The sequence below is a fragment of the Aptenodytes forsteri genome, unplaced genomic scaffold (genome assembly GCF_000699145.1).
Source record: "Aptenodytes forsteri isolate BGI_AS27 unplaced genomic scaffold, ASM69914v1 Scaffold193, whole genome shotgun sequence".
NCBI lineage: Eukaryota > Metazoa > Chordata > Aves > Sphenisciformes > Spheniscidae > Aptenodytes > Aptenodytes forsteri.
In genome coordinates, this window is record NW_008795405.1 from 1,268,241 (window position 1) to 1,282,501 (window position 14,261).

General features: G+C 35.8%; 1 protein-coding gene across 1 annotated transcript in view; it reads left to right on the forward strand.

The window, feature by feature from the left end:
• MIA2 (melanoma inhibitory activity 2) overlaps positions 1-14,261 on the forward strand; it is a 28,238-nt gene that overhangs the window by 959 nt on the left and 13,018 nt on the right. The window contains exons 2-13 of the mRNA XM_009280693.2: positions 1,070-1,201; positions 3,181-3,202; positions 3,314-3,402; positions 3,788-3,859; positions 4,579-4,689; positions 5,020-5,091; positions 5,515-5,619; positions 9,329-9,451; positions 10,016-10,139; positions 10,967-11,013; positions 11,206-11,296; positions 12,597-12,735. Coding sequence (XP_009278968.1) covers positions 1,094-1,201; positions 3,181-3,202; positions 3,314-3,402; positions 3,788-3,859; positions 4,579-4,689; positions 5,020-5,091; positions 5,515-5,619; positions 9,329-9,451; positions 10,016-10,139; positions 10,967-11,013; positions 11,206-11,296; positions 12,597-12,735 — 1,103 coding nt within the window. The 5' untranslated portion in view covers positions 1,070-1,093. The remainder of the gene's footprint in view (positions 1-1,069; positions 1,202-3,180; positions 3,203-3,313; positions 3,403-3,787; positions 3,860-4,578; positions 4,690-5,019; positions 5,092-5,514; positions 5,620-9,328; positions 9,452-10,015; positions 10,140-10,966; positions 11,014-11,205; positions 11,297-12,596; positions 12,736-14,261) is intronic.

Genomic DNA, 14,261 nt, shown 5'->3' on the forward strand with positions numbered 1-14,261 from the left:
CCGGGAGCGGGCGGCTGCCGCACGGAAACCCCGTGCGCGGCGTAGAGCCGGGCAGCGCCTCGCCGGCGTGCGTCGGGGCTTGGCAGCCTGCCGAGCTGCGCGGCCGGGAGGGGGCCTGGGGGGACCCCGGGGCCGCGCCGGGCCCGCTGTAGCGGGGCGTTTCTTCGAGAATACCGGAGATCTCAAAAAGCCGAAGCAGTGAAACGAACGCTCCCTGATCTCACGCACACGCACGCCCCTCTTGGGTCGAGATAGGGGTAGCCTGGCCGTTTTATTAAAGAAATCGAGATTAAGACTTTACTGCACAGTAACACGTTCTTAAACGCAGGTCCCGGGTAGTAAATGTGAGCTACATTAAGCGGGTTATATCTTTGAGAAAACAGTGATATCCGTTTACAGATAAGATGTGGGTGTATTTAAGTGTTTAAAATGTGTTAAATCATTGACTGTGTTCAGTGTGTTATTTTAGCATAAAGTTGGTTGAGCAGGTTTTTCTACCAAACAAATTTTCTACCAGTAAATAATGAAATACTTATGAGTATTGATTCTTCTAACAGTGAAACGTGTAGACAACTTGAAGGAGAATTTACCATAACTGGTAGGTTCAGAAGGAAAAGTTCTCGGAGCTTTATCTAGTCATCATCATATCTTCTTGGAACTTTTCTCGTTTTTTTTTTTTCTTCACTTGGTAAATGTATAATTTAAAAATCAAAGGCTTCTGTTAACCATTTTCTCACAGTTTTGGAAAAAATGGATGTACAAGCCTGTACAAGCTTTAGAAGTAAACTTAAGTCAACATGTAATGTCTATTTCTGTTGAAAATATTAACCTCTTTTCCTTTAGTTGAAGCTCTTTGAACTTTTCTCGTTTTTTTTTTTTCTTCACTTGGTAAATGTATAATTTAAAAATCAAAGGCTTCTGTTAACCATTTTCTCACAGTTTTGGAAAAAATGGATGTACAAGCCTGTACAAGCTTTAGAAGTAAACTTAAGTCAACATGTAATGTCTATTTCTGTTGAAAATATTAACCTCTTTTCCTTTAGTTGAAGCTCTTTACGTTATTTTTCAGGCTGTGGCTTCACTGCCTGAAGATATGAGACCTGGTCCTGATCTGTATGGTTTCTCGTCGGAAATAGTGATTTGTGCTGGCATTGTTGGAGCCTTTACAATCCTCTTGTTCATGTATAGAAGTTATCAATCAGTAAGTGTTCAAATTACATGCAGATATGTAGAGTGCATTAATGGTTTGAATTGAATGGCATGAATTGAAATTGTTATTCTGTTCAAGATATATAATGCTTCGGAGTTTTAAATCTGTTGGGATTGAATTCAGAATCCCTCTAAAAGAGAAATTGAGAAGTAGTAAGTGTTTGGACGTGTGCTGAGTGACTGTTGTCATTAGAGGAGATGCAATGAAACTCTGTAGTAAGGCTTCCTTTTTCCTTCCCTTTTTAATTCCTATGCCAGACTTTCAAAGTCACCCCTGAAATTATTTTCACGGGATACAGAGGTCTTCCCTAGGGTGTATGTATTGCTGTGTGTAGTGATATCTCTGCAACTACCCTGGCTATAGCCAGACCAGCTCAGGTCTTTCAAGGTAATTGTAAGCAAAAGCAATCCAGATGGATTCCCATAAAGGGAGGCATTTTAAAACTCTTCGGACAGTGACCTTGACTGTGTTTATTGGAACACTGAACCAATTTTACTCTGTGCTGTTTGTGAGCACTAAGCTGATGACTCTGAGAAATGCAGTACTGAAGCCTTTTAACGCACAAATCAGATTATATTTTTGAGGTAAGGGTTGTCTTCTATGGTGAGTGAGTAAGGATCTGAGTAATAACAGCTGCCTACCATACTCTCCCGACTAATGAAATGGGTTCAGTGTCCATAATTCAGTTTATTTCAATTTAGCATTTCTCCCCAGTTTTTGCATACTCTTAAATAGACAGATTGTGATTTGGTGCTAGGTGTAATGATGCTCATGTTTGAAGATAGGTTGCATAGCGGTTTAGTTTTTCAGATATGAGCAACTGCATTTTTAAGGTTCTAACATCAACTTAGATCTGGAAAAATGCCACCCTATTCTGCAGCAGCAATTCAGAATGTCTGGAAGGGGATCTGTATTTGTGTAAGTTAATATATTTATAATTTGGGTTATTCCTTCTCTTTTCTAGCAGCATCCCTCTAGGTGGTATGAAAGAGGCGTTTCAGCTGAAATCAGTCAAGCAGCAACTCTAGTGTTGTTTTCCTCCTGCATATGTCACTAAGGCATTAGATATTACAGAAGTTACTGATAGCTTTGTCAGTCATCTGTAGTTAGGACTGCACTGACTGCTCTTTGAAGAATTAATGGTTACTTACTCGGTGGGGTTTGGTTTTTTTGGGGGGATGATAGGATAAGGTGTGCTTGTGACATTCTTCCCCTTTTTCTATTACTTAGACTCCTTGGCCATCCCATGGCTTTAAATGAGGAGGAAACAGGGAAAATCTGAGGCACCCATTGTCTGTTAGGCACATGATCCAGGCCCAGCCTTGAGAGGAATGCTGTGTTGTAAAGTTTTTGTGGGTTCAGCCAAGTTCTGCATCTCTTGTCCAGGCCATTTGTGGCAGATTTTGTCCCGCAGTTTGTTAGAGTTTGATTCTAGGGCACTAGACCCCATGTGGCAGCTGCTGATTTGGTGCTTCCCACTGAGTTGCATCTGGGCAGGATGCCCATCAAGTAGTACCCTTACTGCGGTTCTAACTGTTACGTGTTATAACGTGTGGGTTTTTTTTCCTTGTAGGAAGTTAAGTCTGAGCTGGCACGTGGAGCTTCCCCCTCCCTCCCCTTTCGTACTCTTTTGGCTGTGCATGTCCACTACTGCTTTGTGTTGGCAGTCATGGTTATGTGATGACTATACAGAGGTGTGTTATAAAAGTGATCCAGGTGAAAACTAAGCTCCTTTCCGCTCTTCTCTCTGTTTAATTAGAGTGAGAGAAGGACGGGGCAAACACACAGCCATTGAGGCAGTAAGAGCAGAGGATGCAATTGCCCATTTTTAACAGTAGCCTGTATTTATATTCCTTTTTTAAGTTCCATGGTTAAATAGATCATGGAACCACAGCTTAAAAGATTAATTTTCAGATGCTATGCAAGAGTAATTGATCAGACATTTTCAGTATTTATTCTTTTTATTTCAGGTTAGGAGTCGACTTTATGTAGGTAAGCTTATTTTTCATACTGTTTCTTTGGAGTATTACTTTTTTTGTCTTTCTTTTTTTTCTCCTTTTAATTATTTGGGATGTTGCAACACTTAACCGTGTCTTTTTTTAGGAAGGGAAAAACAGCTTGCAAATAAAATTGCTGAACTAGTTGAAGACAAATGCAAAATTCTGGAAAAACTCAGCCTTTGCAAAAAAGAGGTAATGGTCCTCACTTACTGCTTTCAGATGCATCACAGAAATGGTCGCAATTTATCAAGTATGTAAAGTATTTAACCTACCTAAACGTAAGATATTTAAAACCTTTTAAAGTGATTCTTCAAATGCTTTTTCCTGTCAGTGCCTTTAAGTGCAATTAAAGTGTTAGCAAGTTCTGCCTTTAACTCTTAATATGAAGCAACTTTAAAAGGTCTTTGTTTTATGCCACTTGGATAATCTACTAGGGCTAAGGCTTTCCTGATTTCCAGCAAGGTGTGTTTGTGAATATTTAGGTGGTGGCTGTGTTTCAGACTAGAGCATCATAAATTAATGCTATTATTTAAGCAATTCTTTACATACATTCTGACATAAAGTATTTCCTTTTCAGTTTGAAGATTTAGAATTGTCTCTGAAGGATGATAACGTTATGAAAGAATCAACAGACACATCTTTTTTTGAGGTAAAAAGATAAATGGAAATTGTTATTTCTACAATTTAAAGCGCTATTTCAGGAAAATGCTGCCCATATTTTAATAATAACCCACCAAAACCAACAACAACAAAAATCCCAAACAAACCCCAAAAAACCTTAACTGTTTTAGTTGGGAGCATTGTTATTTTAGTCCGGGGTTACTGAAAATGACATAGAAGTGAGGCATTTAAATTAAGAGATGTTTTTGTAACAATTGCATTAAAAATGGTCAATACTAGAGCAAATGGCATATTAGACAATATTTAATTTTTTTAGAAGTAAATTGTTCCTGTTTCTAGGAGAGAGAGAGTGAGTAGTGCATGAAGTATTTTTACTCAAATATATTTTATAGGCTACTGGAGCACAGTTGTAAACAAAAATTACCACTGCATTGTTTATATCCCCCAAACTGAGAATATATTTGTAAAAGAGTTCCGAAAAAGTCAATCAAATGCCTAATGGGCTCTATAAAATTTATGTAACAAAAAAGCAAATAGATTTATTTCATTCTGCACCTCAGATCCTATAGAGCTAATTGTTACAGGTTTTGTTAACGTGCAAGAGTCTCTAGAGTACTTTGAGATTTATCCTTGATATGGTGACATTTGTTAAACGTACTTTGCTGTCATATTTAAAACATACTTGTTGTCTTCATATGTAATTAATGTCAAATGTTTTATGTTATCTGTCAAAACAACTTGATTTAGGAAATGCATGAAAAACTGAACAAGTCAAACTTGGAACTCAATGAAGAAATAGAGAATCTAGAAAAAGAACTGGAAGAAGAAAAATCTAAACAACCGGAAAGTGATAACTTGGTAAGAATAAATAGAATCCTGTCTTTGTTGCTATTAATTTAAAAAAAAAAAAAGTCCCACAAAAAAATTCTCTATGGAGAAGACAAACTATTCTCTTTGGGTTTTTTGAAACAAAAACTACATTTCCCATTTTGTCTCCCCTCGTACTCCCTGTAGCATATTAGAAAAAATGACACCCATAAAGGAAAACACTCAAAAGTAGAAAAGCTGTTTTTACTGGTTTGGCAGTAGAACCTCCTCAGTTTGAAAAATTAAAGTAACTTTATTAATTACCTAGACCTTTTCAGTCAAATCTGTGGAAGAAGCTATATGACAACTAATAATTTTCAGGTGGCTGAAATTCAGAAGAGAGTGGAGTCTTTAGAGAATGAAGCAAAATCTATCCAGTCACAAATTGATGAGGTATGTCCAATCTTTATAGTTTCTGTTTTCAAATCTTTGCAATTTCTCTGTTCTCCATGTAGTTACTGTATTAATTTTTTTTCTATTAAGGGTGCAGAAATAATATGCTGTGTAAACCAGAAGACTTTGTAAGGCTTATTACTTCTGTGTGACTTGATTTAGCAACTTTGAATTTCATATAGTGATTGGCATTTATTGGGAAGTACAGTTACCTTGTCTTTTCTTTGCCTTCTTACTCCACAATGATACTGTGGATGTTGCAAAACTACAATCAACAAAACCTGTTGAAATTGTAGGGAAAATGTGAGAATACGTATATAGCACAGCTAGAAAACCTAAGAATAAGTCTAATAATGCCATTCTGACCCCACTTATATCTTCACCTATACTGTTTAAACAACTCACTTTTTTTATTTCACTTAGGCCAAGTCCACCCTAAAAGTGTATCAGATTAATACAGAGAGACTCAAGACATCCATTCAAGATGCAGTAGACGAAAACTGCCATCTCCAGGAAAGTGAGAAACAGGTAGGTTCTTCCTAGTTATCCTTAGAAATACTGTATTTTCTTACGATACTATGTAAATACGATTTCTCCATGGAGCTCATTCTCAACATGTTAATACCCCTTGCGTGTTCCAGTAAATGGAATGAGGAAGAGGACATGGCTTTAAAATGATTTGATGTTGGAATAACTTTGTCTAAAGTAGTCCTGTTTTAAAAGAAATTTAATAATTAGAGTTTGCGGGGAAACATGCATAGAGTTCAGTGAGAAAGAGAGCATATGGTAACGTGAGACTGATAAGAATTTTGCTGAGACCTGGAGGAGAGCAGAAAGATTTGAGCAAGTCCACAGCTAGAATCCTCTACGGGCAGAGAGAAAATGCTTATACTTGACCCAGAAAACAAAAGAAATTAAGAATTTGCAGAGTACGCAAAAGGCAGGTAAAAAACTTACTGTAGTACCCCTATGGATGAATTAATGGAAAGTCAGGTAAGTAATATGAAGGGACAGAAAAGACTGTTACTTCCCAAATTTTAGTATGGATGAATTAATGGAAAGTCAGGTAAGTAATATGAAGGGACAGAAAAGACTGTTACTTCACAAATTTTAGCTGTTTATTCTCCTCAGTGCTGTAGCCAGATCCCAAAGAATGCTGATTATTTTAAAATGTTCAGCATATGCAATAACTGTCCTGTGCAATAAGTAGTTTTACAAAGAAATTATTCTGTTTTTTTCCAAACAAAAAGATATTCTCTCTGAACGTTAAATGTTCCATGGAATGTTTTTGGTTTTTTGGGTTGTTTGTTGTTTGGTTTTTTGTGTCTTTGGTTTTTAGTTTGTTTTTTTTAATAGATATATGCTTATTTTCCTGACTGACTGATGATCTCCTGGTTGTCTGAACAGTAACCTGATAGATATCTTGCAGGGTGGGGTGGCAGGGGAGCCAGGGAGTAGAAGTACAGGCCTGTTGGTTTTTAGCAGTCTTATAAAACGCTGGGGAGTGCTTTAGTCCTATCAAAACACTGTGCATATCAGACTTACCGATTCAGAAAAAAAAACCCTCAGGTTGCTGGAAATAGAAGATTTTCTGCAGGAGGAATATTTCAGTTCTGCACAACTCTGTTATCAGTAAAACATATTTTTCTCTAATTTTAGAAGGAGTACATATTTGTGACTACAAAAAAAAAAAGGAAGACAATTTTATTAGATGCTGTGAGTGGAGAAACAGTGGATTTGGGTGTTGTCACTGTGAGATGAAATTGCTTGAGAATTATTTTCTTTCAAAAGTCTTTTTCGTCTAATCTGTACATCCTTTTTGTTTGTTTCTGTGAGGAGGAAGGGTCTGGTCTTGGTGCTTTATTTCAGATGTGACAGTATACTTACGTAACAAATTTTGAGCGGCAGTACACAAAGTTTTAATAGAGGGGGATTTTTTTTGTTTTTTCTCTGGTAATTTCTTGTGTTCAAACAGAAATAATCCAATTATTTGTATGTGTGCGAAAAGAATCTTCTTTTTCTTTCCTTTTATTAAAAAATAGTACTTAGGGTAAGATAATACTAAGTGCTGACAATTACTCTACGTCTTATAGGCAATCATTTTATATCGAGCAAAACCAGGAAAAAAAAATCAGTAAAAACAACTCCCAGGATGTAATTAACTTGCCAGGTTCCTAGATAAAATAAGGTTTTTTGCATTCCTTCCAGATAAAATAACCTGAGTATAGTAGTTCCTTAACCACATTATTTAGGATGAATTACTACACTTTGTTGTTAACTGAGCTTTATTGCAGTTTTTAGTAATTTGAGAACATTTGTGTATATTGTATTCTTCTATGTTTTTTAATAGATAAATAACCTGATAAGAGTTGATGGAACTTGATAAGGAAAGAACAAAGTATCTGCTTTGCTTATTTGTATTCTCTTTTATGAGGTTCTTGTAAGCATGTGAGTTAGTTTGCTATATTAGAATATCCATATCCCTTTTTTATTTTTCTTTTTTTTTTTTTAAAGATGGAATTTCACTTATGCTTAAAAGGTAACAAAGGTGTTATTTGTTCACGGAAACTAGAGTACTTTCTTCCTCTGTCCGTTTGCACTAATGGGTCATAATCGTCTGGCACATCATAGCTTAAACATTATAACAGATGTGCTGTCTCAGATTTATGATGTGTCAGAGAGAGGATTGGGCCTTTTAGTTTGAACAAGGGAACTGTTAGTGAACTCCAAACTTTCTATGCTTTGGTTTTTGCAGGAACATTAGAAATATATATTGCTTTAGCTTATTGCAAATCCTTGCTATTTCTCTTCATAGTAATTCTTACAGGTATATAAAGTCATGTCAATTTATTTTCTCTTTGGCTTCATGAAGAAGGAATCTCTTAAAGTTTAGCTTCCCTTTGAGGATGACATTTAATGATAAAAGTAGTTGCCTGTGTACGTCTTCTGAGCAGTATTAGCATAAAGAGTATTTTTGTTTTATCTGTCATACGTAGTTTGCATGATGCTGCAAATTCATACATGGCTTTTACTGCTTGAAAGGTGCAGTTGTGTGCCAAGTGGGGTTCATCCAATTCTAGTCACATACCTTTTGTTTTATGCCTTCTAGTTTATCTTTGATAAGTAGTGTTCAGGCTTGCTTGTCTATCTGCATGGCAGTTCCCCTGTTTAACTACCATTTTCTGGTTTTATTTTTAGTATAACTGGCTGTTACGTTATCGTTGCTCAAACTACTTATTCCTTTCTGTGCATTCACTGCTTTTAAATTGGTTGCCTGTTGTGCAACTTTAAGCAATATTCTTTTGACAGACTCTAAGACAAATTTTTTGTACTGTACTGTTTTTGTACTGCATGTTTTGTCTTAACAGAAATTTGCATCAGTTCAATTTCGTTCTCACAATATGAAGGCATGGTTTAATTAGTTAATATGTTGCAGTGGTTATTTTTAATGAACTGGTGCTTAAGTGTACTAATCCCTTTACTGCTGTAAAGTATTTTTGTGAAATGAGATTTTACTAGGGGATGTCTGTAAAATGTAACCTTGGAATCTACCTGTCTTTTTAGTTAACCGCAGTTAACTAGAGGTACATACTAGTTGGTGTTGATTATGTACAGTGGCTGGGGGTTTTCCCCATAGGGGAAGTTTTTTTTAAAAGTTTTTTTAAAATAAAATTTAAAAATTACTTTAAGAGGTATGGAGGAGAGTAGGAGAAATAATACAGTTTTGCAAGTCGCGTGAATTTAAATAGCTGTCTAAAAATCTTCCTGGTTTCCCTTACCTCACTGACCTCTTCTAGGTTGAAGAGACACAGGTACGATTTCAGAAGTGTGTGTGCATATTGGGGAATGAGTGTTCTCCTTTCCGTCCATTCCCCAGTGTTTGTAGCTGTTACACAAATTATCGCTATTTTAAATCCATTGCTGTTGTCACAGCAGGGTTTTTAAACTAAGTGGAATATTAACTGCTCTTATAAATGTTTAAAAATATCCTAACTACTAATGACAATGGAGAGCTAGTGCAGCTAAAGCAACTGGACAGTAACATAAAGTCTTTTTTTTTTTTTCAACTCCTGAAGTTTAACTGTCTTGGAGTCTCTCTCTGTTAATTCTTACTGATGGGTGAGAGCTTAAAATTCTGCTTATGTATAGATAATATACATAACAGGCTCAAGTACTATTCATCTTTGATTCTTGGTTGCAATAGACAATCACGCTACTCTGGTATTTCCCTTTTTAGCTTTTGCAAGAAGCTGAAGGATGGTGTGAACGATTTAGTGAACTAAATGAACAAACTAAGATGTTTGAATCGTCTAAAGCAGATATAGAAGAAGTATTGAAAAATAAAGAGAGTCAAGTCAAGGTAAATTATGACAGCTAGCATTGAATCAAATTATTCAGACTGATGCTAATCATTGAGTTCCAAGAAAGTCTAACAACCTCTCCTTGCCTTAATATGCATTAAGCTGTTTTGGGTTTTTGTTTGCTGTCTCCATCCTCTAATGTCTTGTTTCCTGCTAAGCAAAAAAGGTTGCTTAGCAGCACAATGGAGCGGTCTGATAGCCTTGGAAGTCAGCACGTTAAATAAGGAAAAACTCTTTTAGTTCTGGTAGAGTATTTGCATTTTTTTTCAATTTGGAGCGTGGGAGTTGGGAGTGTATTCTTGCATGTGTGTACCTTACATACACAAGCCCTGCTAAAAGCATGCATACTTGGCTATCTGAAAAGTCTTCACAAGGGCACACATTTTGACCTGCATGTATATGTTTTAATGGAAAAGGTAATATCAGACATCTAGAATCCTGTATATGGGGCTCACTTAAAGGGAACTAAATAAAGAACAGAAATCCTGAAAAAGTAATGGTAACTACATTTTCATTGCTTGTATTTATTTTACCATTTGTGTTTTGTGGGGGCTTTTTCTTAGTCGCTGACACAATACTTACTGAAGATGAAAGACTGGAGTTCAGCAATAAAAGAAGATGATGACACTGAAGATAATCACTGGGACACAGATATAAAGGGTGAAACAGAGAATGGAGAGCATTTAGGTATGGTTTGTATAGCTTCCCATCTTAAATATTAATTTAATAGATGTTTTAGAAATACAGATCCAACAAACTTCCAGGAAAGTTGAAAAATTAGCTTTGTCGAAGTTGGATTTTCAAAACTCACCCAATGTTATTCATGTTGAATGGTTAACTGATGCTTGGACACCTCCGGAATAACAACCTATGCTACCGTTGAGCAGTGTGTGGATATAGCTAAAGCATACATATTATCATAGAGCAATGTAAAGACTCAGTGCTCAGTCTCTTGCAGAATGGCTTTAGCCTATGTTACTATTAAGTAGTGATTCTCAAACATTTTTAGGTGAAAACCTTGCTTTCATTTCTTCTTGAAGGTCCTCCCAGCCGTAGCACTGTGAGTCCTTAGAGCCTAATTTCTGCTTCCTTGTCCTTACACAGGTGTTACTTGTTGCAGGCAGTATGGTAGCACTGGAATCAGATTGGTGTAGATGTAGGTCCCCCCAAAACAGCAGCACAGAAGAGCCTTTCTTCCTTTTTCTTGCTGCAGCTTCTTTTTATGGTGGTGCTGATTATACCATAGGGCACAGCCCAGTGAATCTTACAGTGTGTATTCAGCATCTCACTTTTAACATGAGCATTCTGAGTCTGACTGATTGGCAAACAAGCACTAGAATATAGGCATCCCCCCTGCCTTTTTTTTTTTGTCTTTTTCCTCCAAATATGCTATGCCTATCATGGTATGTTGGGGATTGCTTTTTTATAAAAACAAAATAAAAGAATAGTAGTAAGCTCTGTCACAAACGTTTTTGTGCTTTTTATGTGATGTATTATTCTATTCTGTCAATCAGATGATCAGCAAAAACGAACTATAAAGAAATTGATCTATGCTGCAAAGGTATGTGATTTTAAGAAACTTGTGGATGGAAGGGAGGGAAACTAGAGGGAATATATGCAATTTTTATGGTAAGTTTAATTGCATGTAGGTATCAGTACCACAGAGTTCGGCATCTTTTAATGTTTAATTAGATATTTCTGCATGCATTCTGGTAATCTTAAAATGCTCATTTTTTAAAAAATTTGATTGTAGTTAAATGCTTGTTTAAAGACCCTGGAAACAGAAAGAGATCAAATGTATTCAAAACTGTCTGATGAAAATAAAGCTAAAGGAGAACTTACAGGTAATTAAATGTTCTTTTGCCTTTAAGATTAATAAGATGCTGCTTTTGTAAAATAGTTTTGCAGGCTGTAAGTATTACTTCCAGTAAAAACTGAGTTAAGTTTACATTAATAGCTTTACTTGATTTTTAAAATGCCTGTTTGAGTTTAAGTTGCTTAGCTATTTTAAATATTTGATTTTAGAGGTAAAGCAATCAAAGTGTAGTGATGTTGCTAAAGCACCATTTGCAAATTTTGTTGTACTCTATTGGAGAATTCTAACTGTTATAGATTCTTAAAATACATGGGCAAAGTGATGTTAATAAATAAATAATACCTTCTTTAATTTCTGGACATGAAACAATGGAGTTATAATTAAATTTTAAAACAATCTATTAAAAATGGTAGCTTAATTGTAGTTAGTTTGTAATGGGTGCAAGCTCAATACTTCTTAAAATCCAAAATACTGCATTTAGACAATTGAACCTAAAAGCATCTTGCTCTGTTTTTTTTCCTTTGTTATGTAAGACATACTGAATTAAACCTTATGAAATGAAAACACTGCCACTTTAATTCAAATTAAAGCCTGTAATTAGCTATTGCTTTCATAGATAACAGCCAGCAGAGTAGCCATCACATTTGAATGTACCGTGCTTTGTTATTTGGGTGATGAAATGCTCTGTAAAACTGTATTTTTCAGGTTTTTTTATAGTCCTTTGAACTGACTCTTTGTGCTAGTGTGTTTTCCAAATTGATTGTAACTCTGTCCTATAAAGATATTCATACTTACTTGATCTTTCTATGTTTCTTGAAGAGAGGCATAGGAATAGTAAATAGGAAAAGAAACATGACTGATTTTAATTTGGAAAGATAAGGTAGTTTGACAAATCTGAGTTATCCCTTCAGGCTACTCAGCAAGATCTCGTGTGAGTAAATCTGCAAGAGTATATGATGGTACCAATTTTACTCCTCTAGTAGATTAATTACAATAATGAAAGGCCTGAATGAAAATTTATATTGTGAATTACAGAACTGCGTTGTTTTCCAAAAAGCTATACAATTTGGAGCAAAGGCTAGATACATGCTCAGAGCTGCACTTTGTGGCAGGTAGAGATTATAGGTTGCTGACTTCCCATCAAAAGGAGCAATACTGCTTCTCAATTTGTATGATTTATTGAAATATATTAACATATTATTGCTTATATTATTAAATCAACATAGAATCAAAGGTTTTTACAGACCTTTTGTATACTAATATAATGCAAATATTTTAATTTTGTAAATTGTGCATTGTCCCAATATAATTATCTCTAAATTTGGCAGAACGTATAGAAAACCTTCAAAGTCAACAAGCTTCCTTGCAGTCTGAAAATGAATGTTTTGAAAGTGAAGTTCAAAAGCTTCAGCAGAAACTTAAAGTGATGACTGAGCTTTATCAAGAAAATGAAATGAAACTACACAGGTGCTGGTTCGTCTTTTTATATTCAATGCTGACTGTTTGATTTGAATGTAACTCTTTGATTTGGGGGGCTGAAAGTTAGTGAAAATTTGAACAGTGCTTTCCAGAGTTTTCAGAATTGTGAAGGCCCTGTTATGTTACCTCTTCATGTACATTAGTGATCACAGTAATTTTATAGAAATTGTTTCCATGAAAGTAGTGGTACATTATTTTAGGACTTTTCCACAAGCAAGTACAGAAACAAAGATAAAACAAGAAGTAACAAATTTTTAGTCTATGAAATAAGGTGGGTAAAGTTGGAAAGCTTGATTTATTTTTTTTTCTTTTAATTTTTTTAATGAAATTAAGCTAGCTGTATTACATCATATCAAAGTTGCTGAAAAAGATAATCAGTAGCTGCTTTAACTGTGAGGTGTATTTTATATAGTAAAGAGAGCTGGTAATGTCAGCAGAGGAGTGATGCTGTATATAAAACTAAGCTTAGAGTTAAAACATAGACAAGCTTACTATTATCATTAAGCAACATAGAACCGCTGTGAATCAGGCTTTCCTCACCAAGATAGAATATGAGGGCTGTACTATCTGCCTGACAGTCACGATGATAGTAGGGATTGTGACTTACTGGTTGAAATCAGGAATGTGTTAAGGACTAGAAATAAAGTTGGTTGGGATGGGATGGGGCATATAGTAACCTTCAGAAGTGGGTGGGTGGTGGGAGGGACAGGGAGGGAGCAGGGGTCATCATTTTAGGGCACGATGGTAAAATTGCCATTTTACTAGCCATAAATTATTTCTTCAAGGAGCAGAAATAATGTTGAAGGCAGCAAGAGAAGCAGCACAAGTCTTGATCCTGTACTGAGGAGTATACAGGACCTTCTTAAAAAATTCCTTTCAATAATCTGCTCTGTAATATATATATTTGTATAGATATTGGGCAACCTTGTAGATGCAACAAACCCCAGAAATCCAGCACATTAACATTTGATTTTTAAAAAGGATGGGGGGAGGGAGTGGGAAGGAACCTATTAAAAAGAAGCTATGATGGGGCAGTCAGAAAGGAAAAATGTTTGCAGACTGTGTGGATGGTATTTAAAAATGCCACACTGAGGCTCAGCAAATGTATGCTGCTTGTCAAAGATTTTAGAAAAGCTGAAAAGGAGTGGGGAGAAGCTGGCGTGATGAGATAGCAGATAAAAGAGGCTATTAGTATTAACAAGGCATCTTTTAAAAAGCTAGGCGTGTTTAGACAAGGGAAATAAAAAAGTGGGAAATGAAGATTGAGTAGAAAAGAAGTTTAAATCATGTTCAACAGATCCATGATTTAGACAGTTTGATAGCTAAGGACTGCTGTTTACAGGAAAATGACCAGTTTATCCATTCAGGGCTGTATGCAGCAGTAGTATCCATGTGTGTTCTGCAGAATTACCTTGTGTATAATCTGTGGTCTGGAATATGGGTTTTCTCTTCTGTTGTGCCCAGTAAGGCATTGACAAAAGGAACCTAGAAAGAATTTTTTTTAATAACTAGGT